This window comes from Cynocephalus volans, chromosome 14, assembly GCF_027409185.1.
Source record: "Cynocephalus volans isolate mCynVol1 chromosome 14, mCynVol1.pri, whole genome shotgun sequence".
Taxonomy (NCBI): Eukaryota; Metazoa; Chordata; class Mammalia; order Dermoptera; family Cynocephalidae; genus Cynocephalus; species Cynocephalus volans.
In genome coordinates, this window is record NC_084473.1 from 2068581 (window position 1) to 2084139 (window position 15559).

The window sequence follows — 15559 nt, forward strand, 5'->3', positions numbered from 1 at the left end:
ATTTTTCAGGACTAAAATGACTTATCAAATGGAAAATATTTTAAAGATTTAACTTGGAAACTATGTTTTCATTACCTTTTATTGAACAACTGGTAGTGCAAATCTTTTCTGATCCCTTCCACTGGGCGACAGCACTGGCTTTAAACCAAAATTTTACAAGGGTTCACACTATTTTTAAATTTTTATATTGCTTTTTAAATTTTTGTCATTAAAATAACCCTATAAATAACTACATGTAAATGTGGCTGTTTCTCTCATCTCTTTTTATTTCTTACACTACAGCTAGAACTACAGCACAAGAATTATTTAGATTTCTGTGAAATTTTGGACAACGCATGAGCTACATTGTCTCAAGACCAGTTGAAGTCCGTATACAGGAGTCAGTATACAAGGTTCTTTATTTAAGAACCTTGATCATTCCAGAAATGATTAACAGATGGTTTTACTTAAAATTCAAGTGTCAGTAGTTCTGGTGATCTGGTCAATTGCCACAAACAGAGAGAAAGAGGAAACAAAAATAAAGAAACCAGGGAATTTTTTAAAAAGCAATCACACCAGTCTTTTTCCTACCTGAAGGAGTGGGCGGGGGTGGTAAGGAAGGACTGGACTTCCCTCTGTCAGTTCTTTCAGGGCCTGACCCGGACAGCACTACCAGCTCTGGGAATGAGGGACGTAACTGTCCTCACAGCGGAGAAGGGAGGAAGTGGGGGAAGAAAATGAAGAATAGGTCAGCAAGCGGTTTCTCCTCACATTAAAATCAAAATTATTTTCTGCTGTTTAAACTCCTGAATTCAGGTTAAGGTTTTCTTTAAGTATTTTAATTTGATCTTTTAATTTTCCTAAAAAACTTTGGACATTTTGTGCAGGTGCTTTGCAATTTACCTAGATTGCTGCTGGCATTCTAATTTTATTACTTGAGAATTTATAACATTATATTTGTATGCACACTGACATTATGCATCAGCTCCAGTCACAGCCTCAGTCCGCACAGGGCTTGCTGACCTGGCCTGACCTTCCCAACACAGAACTTTCTGGACTGGAGGCACCTGGAGAGCAGCCAGCCCTGGGATCCCTGCTTTTCCCCGAGCAAGTTTCCTGGGAGGATTCACAGCTCAATTCAAACTGGAAAACACATTGATTCAGCCATTCCAGACTCTCATGGTCTGTGAAAAGTTTGAAAAAAACAAACTTCCCTCCAATTAAACATCATTTCATACAAGATGTGCTGGGTGAGAATGTGTGTACACTGACAGGCCTCAAGCTGGAATTCGGTCATCTTATGAAACCTCAGGTCGTGGAGAACACGTCGTTTCTAGAGTGCCGGGCACACAGATGCGGGGCGTCTGTGTCAATGCTTGGCTCTAACTGCCCTGTAAGTATTTCTCCTGCCATCTGGTAGAGGCTTGTGGCCATCTTGGAGCAAAATAGACTTTCTCACTATGTTAGCTCCAGACTGAAGGAACAACCACTCCCCTCTGAAAACTCTACAAAAAAATTCTTTTTAGGGGATTTGGTTCCTGGACAGTCTGTTTTCCTGCTGTTCTGTTGGGTCACACACACATTACTTGTGCCAAAATAAAATGCCGCATTCTATTTCAGGTGTGGGAAAGTGTCAGGAGTATCTTCATTTAGATTTATTAAATAGAGTGATTGAGGCAGTTAACCTGAGTGATTAAAAATATGTGTAATTTTAAGCTGTCATTATTCCCTTCACTAGGTTTTATCAATGATGATTTCCCGTAGTTGTCTAAAATTTGTTTTGCAAGAATTAATGCATCTAAAATCACAGAGACTTTTATTTCATGTAGTCCAATACAGACATGAGGTGAAATAATTTGACAATAAGAAAAACCTTATCTCTTATACTTCATGCAAAGATTTAATGTATCACAAAGTTCCATGTGTTGGAAACTTCATCCCCACTGTGACATGTTAAGAGAATGGGAAATCCTTTTATGGTTATTGAAATGTGGGACCTGGAAGAGGTGATTAGATTGTGAGGACTGTGTCCTTGTGAATGGAGTTGTGGGCGTGGTTCTGGTGGCTTTAAAAGGAAGCGAGTGGGAAGCTGAGCTCTCTCTTGCTCAGCCCATTCTCACTGTGTGACACCCTGGGACTCTGTGGAGAGTCACCACGCCCTCAAGCTCTCACCAGGTGTGTTCCCTGGACTTTGGACTTACCAGCTTCTGAAACTGCAAGAAATAAATTTCATTTCTTATACATTATCCAGTTTCAGGTTTTCTGTTAAGCAGCAGAAATGGGCTAATACAGTTCATTATTAAAAAATCTGAAGCTTAGTCTTTGACTTATGTAGATATTTAATAATGGCAGTGCCACTTATTATAAATAATTGTTATTGTCATTATTAATTGGCTACTCTGTGGCATCCTGAGCTAGTTACTGGGTGGCCAGAAACTAGGATGGGATCTCACAGTCTCTGAGTAAACCCTAAACAACCTCTCAGGGTCCAGGAGCTTAATTACTCTGGCTAAAGTATGGAATCATATATTTAGAAAGAATACTATGGGCTAATATTAAAAAGTTTCTGATTTATATATACATTTAAGTTGTGTGACAAACTAATTTTTCTTTATGCTTGAACAAAGGAGAGTTTAAAAAGGGTTGAATGTCTGAATGTAGAATTCCTTCTGGCCCAGTTGTGTTTACAAATATTTTGTTGAGATTAATCTAGACTGTTTCAATTCGTAATTTGCTAATTCATTAATATGTATAAAATGAGCCCCTCTATAAGCAGGCTTTGTAGGAGGAGCCCAAGAACACAAAAATGAAACAAAATAAACAAGCAAAACACACACATGTGTACTGTATATGTGTCTCCTCTAATGGTGAGGAGAACTTAGAAGAAAAATACAGACAACAAGGGAGTCAAATTTTTCATTGGGGTCAAGAGAAAGCACTTTTGAGCAGAGACTACCCAGGTGGCAGCTCTGGGGGAAGCAAGGGTGGAAGGGACCAGCACAGAGGAGCAAGGACAAGCGGGGGCTTCTGAGGACCCCCGAGACCAGCGTGGAGTCCTGTGAGCAGGTAGAGATGGGCTGGAGCCATCCAGGGTCCTGTGAGCCACATCCTGATGTTTAGGTTTTATCTTGAGATAAGTAGGAAGCCACTGGTGGACTCTAAGTGTGGGAGTGAGGCAGTGTGGTTTGCATTTTAAAAAAACCACTTTGACCACACCCTGGAAAGTATGGTCCAAGGGCAGGAGTCAGAGTGGACAGCACACTTAGGAGGCTGACTCAGCAAAAAGGATGGGGCGGGTCCCACAGCCAGGACAGGGCGGGTCCCACAGTTAGGACAGGGCTGGTCCCACAGTTAGGACAGGGCTGGTCCCACAGTCAGGCCAGGGCTGTTCCCACAGTTAGGACAGGGCGGGTCCCACAGCCAGGCCAGGGCGGGTCCCACAGCCAGGCCAGGGCTGGTCCCACAGTTAGGACAGAGCTGTTCCCACAGTTAGGACAGAGCTGGTCCCACAGTTAGGACAGAGCTGGTCCCACAGTTAGGACAGAGCTGGTCCCACAGCCTGGCTGAGGCTGGCCAGATACTGAATTAAAATCCTGTCATTGGAGGAGATGATTTTGAGATGTTCCTGGATCCCTAACAGATAGGACCTGATGCTGCTGATCTTTGGGGACTTCATGCCCTATAGAGCTTTTATTTTCATTAAGTTACTGTCACAAATTAACTATAAGAAAAGTAATCTAAAAACTACAGTTTAAGAAATGTGAGAGCAAAAAAATATATACTTGTATTTGTCTTTAAAAATATAGGAATACTAGAGATTAAAGACACAAGAATTGTGTTTAGACAGAAGATCACTTTAATTGACAGTAAGAAATCTCGATGTTATTTGAAGAGATTGGTCATTGTCATATATTAGAACAACATGTCAAATAATGATGCTGTGTGCCCTTTGTGGGTTTCTTTTACACTCATCCATCCATCTTTCCTTCACCCAACAAGCATTTATCGAGTGTCTCCTGGGCATGGGACTGTGCTGATGTCCTGGACATGCAACAGGGACCAAGACAGTCCCAGGGAGAGCTGAGGACCAGGCAGCAAGGTGAGGCACTCAGAGCTGTGAGCTGGGGACAAGTGCAGAGTAAGCAGCAGCACAGGCCCAGGGAGCCAACTGGTGACATGCCACCATCTCAGGAAGGCAGGGAAGTCAGGGAGCTTCAGACAAGCCAGGGTGGCCAGGGAGGTGGAGGGTTCTAGGCAGGGCCACATCCGAGGAAGAGACCTGCAGACACATTATTTACCTGGGCAGCTCATATATAAACATTGCACAATTGCACACACACACATAATTTTTAAAATAGACTTGTATCTTTTTTAATAAAAACCCACTACCTAAACTCTTATGCCTTTCTATCTGAATGTCCTAAACCAAACAAATGCAGACAGTGTAGAATTCTTCACTACCCGAGCTCACTCTTTGTTCAGAGGCCCTTTTTCCAGCATTACTCAGTAGATAACAGTACAATTCAACTAAAATACTTTTCATGGCCAGTGTTTCAGGCCACTAAGAAGGATTCAAAGATGGAATAACAAGTCTGACGTATGCACTTTATCAATGAAATGAAGCTTCCACATGGGATCATGGAGATCAAAGGCCTGACGCCCTGATGCCAGGGCCCATGTCCTGTGTGCCTGTCTCTGGCAGACTCTCCAGGTTCACCCTGAGTTGCCTAATGCTGCACCCCAGACCTCACCCTGCACCTCACTCTGTGTTTTATCCTGTGCCTCACACGACTACACCTCACCTGTAGCTCTCCTGTATCTCATCTGTAACTCACCCTACACCTCACCTGTAACTCGCCCTGTACCTCACCTGTAACTCATTCTATACCACACCTGTAACTCACCCTGCACCACACCTGTACCGCACCCTACACCTCACCTGTACCTCACCCTACACCTCACCTGTACCTCACCCTACATCACACCTGTAACTCGCCCTGTACCTCACCTGTACCTCACCATACACCACACCTGTAACTCACCCTACACCTCACCTGTACCTCACCCTACACCTCACCTGTACCTCACCCTATATCACACCTGTAACTCGCCGTGTACCTCACCTGTACCTCACCCTACATCACACCTGTAACTCACCCTGCACCTCACCTGTACCTCACCCTACACCTCACCTGTACCTCACCCTATATCACACCTGTAACTCACCCTGCACCACACCTGTACCTCACCCTACACCACACCTGTAACTCACCCTACACCTCACCTGTAACTCGCCCTGCACCTCATCTGTACCTCACCCTACACCTCACCTGTACCTCACCCTACACCTCACCTGTAACTCACCCTGTACCTCACCTGTACCTCACCCTACACCTCACCCTACACCTCACCTGTACCTCACCCTGCACCTCACCCTGTGCCTTGACCTGTAGCGCCTCCTCCAGCACATCTGGTTTCCATGTTCTTCTCCCATCTTCTTCAACGCAGGACTCCATTGTCTTTGAGTGATGTTTTTTCTGATCTCTCCACCCTGCAGTAACAGAATTAAGAGTCCTGTGTCCAAGGTTTTCAAAACACAGTTTATACTTCTTTTCTATTTTATGTCTACTTCAATATGTGTTTCTACTATGTATAATTTTATAAGACCACTACATAATTTGTAGTGCTTCCTCTACTATGTTATGTGTGATTCCATGTATTGCACTTTCAGTCCTTTAAAATGTAGGGCTGTGATGCTCCTGAGGAGCCAGCTCAGAGCCTGGCGTTCCCATAGATCAATAAAAGCGATTTGGGAGGGCTCCACCCTCGTGTGGTCGAGGGGGAGGGACAAGAAAATGCAAAGGAGAGAGAGACAGAGAGAGACACAGAGAGGGAGGCGGAGGTGGACGTGGGACAGAGAGACAGACAGACAAAGAGAGGGAGATGGAGGTGGACGTGGGACAGAGAGACAGACAGACAGAGAATTTTGAAGGTGTGGGGAGAGCCTAAGAGAGGATCGGTCACACCCCTGGATGCACGGCAGCTCCTCTGTGGAAAGTCTCCGAGCAGGTGAGACCTGTCCTGGGGTTACTTAGCATCAGTACCATCACATATGGTAATAAGGAGGCTCTGTTTTATTTTCAACATGAGGAAATGCGTGTTAATGACTAGGAATATTATGTACACTCAACATTAAGTCTATATGTAACTTTTAATGAGCATTTTAGTGTCAAAAGAATAGTTTATTACTTTTTTTTTGATATTTAATCAAAGACTTATAAAATTGAAACAAACTATGTGAAGGCAAAAATAAGAGAAAATGCTCTGCTTGTTGTGCAAATCTGCTCTGTCTTACTCGAAGGAGCTTCCTCTCTGCCTCAGTGACACGGAGAGCGTGAGCAGGAATATGCCATACAGATTACATGAATACGTTGTGATATAAAGTTTATCTCCTTTTCTGCCTTTAATATTCTAGGGACTCCCTTTTTAATTAAAGCTGCCTGTCTTTGTTCGTTCAGGAGAATAACGGGAAATGCTAAGTGGCTTCTAGAATTCTGCCTTTATTTTCTGTGTGGACATAATGAAGAATCTAAATCAGACCTTACACATGCTGTACTGAAATCCTTCAGCAGGAGGGAGTGGCATTTAAACTCCATGTTACATAAGACTTCTGTGTCTCTAAAGTAACTCTCTTAATGTGCTTAAAATTAGCAATCTATTTGGCTTTACTGGATGGCTGCCTGTTGCTTCATGTTGGCATTTTTCCACACCCACATTTGCAGATGCACACACATACACATCCATGTGCACACACAAGCACACACATCAACAAAGACTTATATACACCATGTGCATGTGCACATGCACATGTGCACATTCCATACCTGCACTCACATGCACACACACACACATACATTGCAACACACATGCACTAACACCTGCATACATGAGCACACACATGCACAGTCCACACCTACACCCACGTGCACACACACACTGTAACACACATTCACACCTGCATGCATGTGCACACACACACATTCCACACCTACACCCACGTGCATGTACACACATGCCATTCCAGTTGTGGCAAATCCTGTGCTTAAATGACTGCCATGCAAAGCATAATTTTGCTGAGATTTCTCTTAACATTTTTGTCACTTTTGCAACCTTGCAGCTGACCAGACAGGGATGTTGTTTATAGGAGATGCTGTTCTGCAGGTCAGTATTTTAACCTTTAATCCCTAACTTTATTGCATTCTTATTTTAAAGTAATATTAATTAATTATCCTCAAAAATCTTACTTTGTCATCTGTTCAGGTTAATGGCATTAATGTAGAAAATGCGACCCATGAAGAAGTGGTAAGTATATTACATTTTATAGTTTTGTTCTGTTTATTAGATATTCATTTACTCTAAATATTTTTGTCTACAAGTTCATTTCATTAAGTGCATTCATAGACACAGAGTCTTAGAATTGGAAAGGAAAGCTTAAAAGATTTATTAATCATGTCACAAAAGGACCTTTATGAAGTGCCGGTGGTGCCATGAGCTGTATGGTGTACTTTATAGACATCAGCATCACGGATCTCCACAATCGTGGTGTAAGATACATGCTGTTGTGCCCACTTTAAGAATGAGGGCTCTGACATTCAGGGAATGCCTGACTAACCTGGAGGGTCATCGCAGTGCTAAAAGTAGATTCTGCCAGGGTTTTCACAGGGTCTCTCCAGTACCATCCAGCCCCTCTTCCTGCAACGATGTTAACACCTCCATCACATGCTGGCTCACACCAGCCTGTGTGTGTGTAAAATGTGTAATGTGGAGGACATCAGGTGATTCCTTCCCTGGAAGTGAACTGTGCAGTGTCATGTCAGGTCTACAGGTGCAAATGCGGATGAGATAGACATCCGGCCTTGGAATGCTGACTCTGGCAGTGGGGCAGAGAGACAGGCTACATTATGCCAGTGCACCATGAAGTGTGGCTGCCATGAAGTGTGGCTGAAGCCACGGATCAGGTGCATGGGGGACAGTGGGAGCCCAGAGCCACGCACAGTGCCTGCAGGGTGGGGTGGGGGCAGAGGTGGAGCTGACATTAAAGCTGATCTCGAAAAATGAGAGAAAAGAAGCGGGGGTGGGATGCCAGGCAGAGCCGGGCACCTGCAGAGGCCTGAGCTGGCACAGGGAAAGAGGGGGTGGGCATCTGGTCCCTCACAAGGAGTTTTTTCCTGTGTTGCATCAAAATTCAAGTGGGTTTTCAATTTGTTAAAATTCTCTATAGGATTAAAAGGCACAAGGACATGGTTGGGGGGGAGGGGGGGAGGGAGAAGGGAGGGAGGTTTTGGTGATGGGGAGCATTAATCAGCTACAATGTATATCGACAAAATAAAATTAAAAAAAAAGAGGTTTTCAAGATGGCGGCGGCTGCGGCGGCTGGCGTGGAGTAGCTGAGGTGGAAAAGGTGGCCACTGGGCCTCAGGCAGCCGGGAAACTTGTGGACCTTCCTCTGGCCATCTCTTAAGGGAGAACTGCTGCTGCTGGCCGGTCGTGGGGGCTCAACGCCACTTTGCCCCCGGCAGGAGAGGCTGCCTCATTTACCGGCAACAGCTTTGAAGTGTGGAGCAGGAAAAGAACTGATTCTTAGCTGCAAAAGCGAGTCTTGAAACAGGGAACACGGCGCCAGGGCTGCTGTGGATGCAGCCAGGATCCCGGAGGCTGGGGCCGCACTGAAGGCGGCCAGCTGCCCTATTCAGGATTCGAGGTTTCAGGCCGGCATTAAAGAAGATTCCTGGGAGCGCCCGAGCGGCGCCGCGACTGAACAGCCCGAGGCGGCAGCGCCGAGAACACGGAAGGCAACAAACCAGAGACAGAGCGAGCGCCCGACCTGGCACAGCACTGTGAGTGATCCCTGGCACAGCTCTGTTCGGGGGCTGGTTGCCCACCCGGCTCCCGCCTGCACCACCAGGCCACTCACTGCCCCGGTGCTGCCTCCATTTTCCCAGGTGTGGGCAGCTCCGCCCTGATCGGCCATCACTGAGCCCATTTGCTTGGCCTGGCGCGGGGCTTTCCGGACCCTGCGGGCCGGCCTCCTCTCCCACTCCCTCCGCGGTTCTCTGGCGGGGCTGGGGGTGTGGGGCGTCCCGACCAGTGTTGGGAGGGCTAGGAAATACGGGCGGGCCGACTGTCACTCCACCACACCCTGGACTCCGGCCCGGTAAACTTCCTGTTACTGGGAGGCAGATACCATCTCTGCGACCACCAGTTTGGAAAAAAGCCTAACGAATTTCTGGTTGGGAATAGTGTGGTAGGAGAGTTCCCAGATCCGCTAGAACCTGCCGGAGAGCAGGCTGCAGGCGGGCACTAGACTCGGTTTATACCGGGGGGATACAAAGGTGAACAAGACCCGAGAAAGATCTACACAGTGCTACAAAGGCACCCAGAGAGACCGGTCGTCTGTGCCTAGCAGAAACCTGGTAGACTTCCTGGGTGAGGCGGTGCTGAGCAGGGTCTTGAAGGCCCAGCTGATAGACGAGGGGTGCAGAAGACACACCCCAGCCCAGCACAGTGTGCACAGAGGGGGGAGACGTGCGGCCAGGGAGGCGGAGACTCGACAGAAACCACACACCCGGTGGGGTCGCCACTGCATGATCTAACAGCCTGGGCCAGAGCACACGGAACGGGGAGAAGTCCTGTACAGAAAGTGAAAGCTCAACAGAGATCACACACCCTGTGGTACGTGATCCACCAGCCCAGCAGAGTACAAGCTGACGAGAAAGGTGGATCCCCGGAGAAGCCCAAGACCCGAGGCAACCACACACACAAGACGCTAGAGGCCAACTGAGCAGTCACGGCGGGAGCCATACCAAATTGGCAACCACAGCAACATCCTAGTTAGTCATTAGTCTCAAACCGGTGGACTGTGAAACCCCCTGCCACAATGAATAAACACCAAAAAAAAGACACCAGAAATACAAAAAATCAAGAAAGTACACCACCAAAAGTTAATAAATCTCACACTCTAGATCCTATAGAACAAGAAGCCCTTGAAATAACTGACAAGGAATTTCGAGTGATAATTCTAAGGAAACTGAATGAGATACAAGAAAACTCAGCTAGACATCATGATGAAATGAGGAAAAGTATACAGGATCTGAAAGAGGAAATATACAAGGAAATCAATGTCCTGAAAAAAAATGTAGCAGAACTTGCTGAACTGAAGAAGTTATTCAGCGAAATAAAAAACACAACGGAGAGTTTAACCAGCAGGCTTGTCGAAGTTGAAGAGAGAACCTCTGAACTTGAAGATGGGCTGTTTGAAATAACACAAGCAGACAAAAAGAAAGAAAAAAGAATCAAGGACATGGAAGAAAATCTGAGAGAGATATCAGACAACCTCAAGCGCTCAAATATCCGAGTCATGGGTATTCCAGAAGGGGAGGAAAATGGAGATTCCATTGAAAACATATTCAACAAAATAGTGGCAGAAAACTTCCCAGGTATAGGAAAAATCACAGATCTTCAGATCCAGGAAGCTCAACGATCTCCAAACGTATTCAACCCAAAAAGGCCTTCTCCAAGACATGTCATAGTCAAATTGGCAAAACTCAGAGACAAAGAGAGAATCTTAAAAGCTGCAAGAGAGAAGCGTCAAATCACCTATAAGGGAGCCCCAATCAGGTTAACATCAGACTTTTCATCACAAACCCTAAAAGCTAGAAAGGAATGGGATGATATTTTCAAAATACTAAAAGACAAAGATTGCCAGCCAAGAATACTCTACCCTGCAAGGCTATCCTTCCGAAATGAGGGGCAAATAGTATATTTCTCAGACAAACAAAAACTGCGGGAGTTCACTACCACAAGACCACCCTTACAAGAAATCCTCAAGGGAGTACTGGGTTTGGTTCCTGAAAAATAACTACCACTGCCATAAAAACCTAAGAAAAATCTAAACCCGCTAGTACAATAAAAATGGCATTCATGAAGAGAAAACAAGCTAACAAAAACACTATCTACAACCTAAGGAACCAACAAACAAAGAAACCAAACAGTAAATCAGAAAGGAAGGAACAAAAGACACCTAAGACAACCAAACAACGAATAAAATGCTAGGAATAAATCAACACCTTTCAATAACAACTCTTAATGTTAAAGGCTTAAATTCCCCAATTAAAAGACACAGACTGGCTGACTGGATCAAAAAGCAGGACCCAACTATATGCTGCCTACAAGAGACCCACCTCACCCATAAAGATTCACACAGACTAAGAGTGAAAGGATGGAAAAAGATTTACCATGCAAACAGAAAAGAAAAACGAGCTGGAGTGGCTATTCTTATATCTGACAAAATAGACTTTAAACTAAAAACCATAAAAAGAGACAATGAGGGACACTACTTAATGATAAAAGGACTGATCCATCAAGAAGACATAACAATCATAAATATGTACGCACCCAATGTTGGAGCAGCCAGATTTATAAAACAAACTCTATTAGACCTAAAGAAGGAAATAGACACTAATACCATAATAGCAGGGGACCTGAACACTCCACTGTCAATACTAGACAGATCATCTAGGCAAAGAATCAGTAGAGAAACACAAGATCTAAACAAGACTCTAGACCAATTGGAATTGGCAGATATCTACAGAACATTCCACCCAACAACCTCAGAATATTCATTCTTCTCATCAGCACATGGATCATTCTCCAGGATAGATCACATATTAGGTCACAAATCAAGTCTCAATAAATTCAAAAAAATTGGAATTATCCCATGTATCTTCTCAGACCACAATGGATTAAAACTAGAAATTAATAACAAACAAAACTCTGGAAACTATACAAACACATGGAAATTAAACAGCATTCTACTTAATGACATATGGGTCCAAGAAGAAATCAAGCAGGAAATCAAAAAGTTTATTGAAACTAATGAAAACAATGATACATCATACCAAAACCTGTGGGATACTGCAAAAGCAGTATTGAGGGGAAAATTTATTGCATTAAATGCTCACTTCAGAAGAATGGAAAGATGGCAAGTGAACAACCTAACACTTCACCTTAAAGAACTAGAAAAACAAGAACAATCCAATCCTAAAGTTAGCAGACGGAAAGAAATCATTAAGATCAGAGCAGAACTGAATGAAATTGAAAACCAAAAAACAATTCAAAAGATCAACGAATCAAAAAGTTGGTTTTTGAAAAGATAAATAAAATTGACAAACCATTAGCATGGCTAACAAAAAAAAGAAGAGAGAAGACTCAAATAACAAAAATTAGAAATGAAAAAGGCGATATTACAACTGATTCATCTGAAATACAAGGAATCATTCGAGACTACTATAAACAACTATACGCCAACAAATTTGAAAATCTGGAGGAAATGGATAAATTTCTGGACACACACAAGCTCCCAAAACTGAACCGTGAAGACGTAGAAAATTTGAACAGACCAATAACAATAAAGGAGATTGAAGCTGTTATCAGAAGGCTCCCAACAAAGAAAAGCCCAGGACCAGATGGATTCACAGCAGAATTTTACCAAACATTCAAAGAGGAATTGACACCAATTCTTTACAAACTATTCCAAAAGATTGAAACGGACGCAAATCTCCCAAACTCATTCTATGAAGCAAACATCATCCTGATACCAAAACCAGGTAAAGATATAACCAAAAAAGAAAACTACAGGCCGATATCCTTGATGAATATAGATGCAAAAATCCTCACTAAAATACTAGCAAACAGAATACAGCAACACATACGAAAAATTATTCATCACGACCAAGTGGGATTCATCCCAGGGATGCAAGGTTGGTTCAACATACGCAAATCAATAAATGTGATACACCATATTAATAAACTCAAACACAAGGACCATATGATCATCTCTATAGATGCTGAAAAAGCATTTGATAAAGTTCAGCACTCATTCATGACAAAGACCCTCTATAAGTTAGGTATAGAGGGAAAGTATCTCAACATAATTAAAGCCATATATGCCAAACCCACTGCCAATATCATCCTGAATGGGGAAAAGCTGAAAGCTTTTCCTTTAAGAACAGGCACTAGACAAGGATGCCCACTCTCACCACTTCTATTCAACATAGTGTTGGAAGTACTAGCCAGAGCAATCAGAGAAGAGAAGGAAATAAAGGGCATCCAGATTGGAAAAGATGAAGTCAAACTGTCCCTGTTTGCAGATGACATGATCCTATATATCGGACAGCCTAAAACCTCTACAAAAAAACTGTTGGAATTGATAAATGATTTCAGCACAGTAGCAGGATACAAAATCAACACACAAAAATCAGTAGCATTTCTTTTCTCCAATAGTGAACATGCAGAAGGAGAAATCAAGAAAGCCTGCCCATTTACAATAGCCACCAAAAAAATAAAATACTTAGGAATTGAGTTAACCAAGGATGTGAAAAATCTCTATAATGAGAACTACAAACCACTGCTGAGAGAAATTAGAGAGGATACAAGAAGATGGAAAGATATTCCATGCTCTTGGATTGGAAGAATCAACATAGTGAAAATGTCCATACTACCCAAAGTGATATACAAATTCAATGCAATCCCCATCAAAATTCCAAAGACATTTTTCTCAGAAATGGAAAAAACTATTCAGACATTTATATGGAACAATAAAAGACCACGAATAGCCAAAGCAATGCTCAGCAAAAAAAATAAAGCTGGAGGCATAACACTACCTGACTTTAAGCTATACTACAAAGCTATAATAACCAAAACAGTATGGTACTGGCATAAATACAGACACACTGACCAATGGAATAGAATAGAGAATCCAGAAATCAACCCACACACTTACTGCCATCTGATCTTTGACAAAGGCACCAAGCCTATTCAGTGGCGAAGGGACTGCCTCTTCAGCAAGTGGTGCTGGGATAACTGGATATCGATATGCAGGAGAATGAAACTAGATCCATACCTCTCACCGTATACTAAAATCAACTCAAAATGGATTAAGGATTTAAATATACACCCTGAGACAATAAAACTTCTTAAAGAAAACATAGGAGAAACACTTCAGGAAATAGGACTGGGCACAGACTTCATGAATACGACCCCAAAAGCACGGGCAACCAAAGGAAAAATAAACAAATGGGATTATATCAAACTAAAAAGCTTCTGCACAGCAAAAGAAACAATTAAAAGAGTTAAAAGACAACCAACAGAGTGGGAGAAAATATTTGCAAAATATACATCTGACAAAGGATTAATATCCAGAATATATAAGGAACTCAAACAACTTTACAAGAAGAAAACAAGCAACCCAATTAAAAAATGGGCAAAAGAGCTAAGTAGGCATTTCTCTAAGGAAGATATCCAAATGGCCAACAGACATATGAAAAAATGCTCAACATCACTCAGCATCCGGGAAATGCAAATCAAAACCACATTGAGATACCATCTAACCCCAGTTAGGATGGCTAAAATCCATAAGACTCCGAACGATAAATGCTGGCGAGGCTGCGGAGAAAAAGGAACTCTCATACATTGTTGGTGGGACTGCAAAATGGTGCAGCCTCTATGGAAAATGGTATGGAGGTTCCTTAAACAATTGCAAATAGATCTACCATACGACCCAGCCATCCCACTGTTGGGAATATACCCAGAGGAATGGAAATCATCAAGTCGAAGGTATACCTGTTCCCCAATGTTCATCGCAGCACTCTTTACAATAGCCAAGAGTTGGAACCAGCCCAAATGCCCATCATCAGATGAGTGGATACGGAAAATGTGGTACATCTACACAATGGAATACTACTCAGCTATAAAAACGAATGAAATACTGCCATTTGCAACAACATGGATGGACCTTGAGAGAATTATATTAAGTGAAACGAGTCAGGCACAGAAAGAGAAATACCACATGTTCTCACTTATTGGAGGGAGCTAAAAATTAATATATAAATTCACACACACACATACACACACACACACAAACCGGGGGGGGGGGGGGGAGAAGATATAACAACCACAATTATTTGAAGTTGATACAACAAGCAAACAGAAAGGACATTGTCGGGGGGGAGGGGGGGAGGGAGAAGGGAGGGAGGTTTTGGTGATGGGAAGCAATAATCAGCTACAATGTATATCGACAAAATAAAATTAAAAAAAAAAAATAAAAAAAAAAAAAAGAAAAAAAAAATTAAAAAAAAAATAAAATAAAATAAAAATAAAAATAAAAATTAAAAAAAAAAAAAAAAGGCACTTATTCATTCATCCATTCATTCATCCATCAGTGCTATTTTCTCAATGCGCCAACGTTAACTTCCAAGTACAGGCAAACAACCAAAAGTACCAAAAGCTCACCCCACCTGCATAATGTTGAATTTCCATGAAACCAAAACGTAGGACGTGTGGTAATCTGTAACTAAATGAAGAAGTGTTCCATACATGCCACTCCTTTGTTCATCTGTTTCTTTATTGAAGACAAATCCATTGATCTTTAATATGTGCCACGCATGGGGGAAGATTCACAATTTGGATAGCTGTGGAGGGTTTTTTGCCTCAAGAGTCTCACAGTCTTGAGTTCATGTTCAAG

General features: G+C 42.9%; 1 protein-coding gene across 1 annotated transcript in view; it reads left to right on the plus strand.

Moving 5' to 3' along the window:
* Nucleotides 1-15559, plus strand: part of SNTG2 (syntrophin gamma 2) — a 264787-nt gene that overhangs the window by 38801 nt on the left and 210427 nt on the right. The window contains exons 5-6 of the mRNA XM_063078807.1: nt 7157-7200; nt 7300-7341. Coding sequence (XP_062934877.1) covers nt 7157-7200; nt 7300-7341 — 86 coding nt within the window. The remainder of the gene's footprint in view (nt 1-7156; nt 7201-7299; nt 7342-15559) is intronic.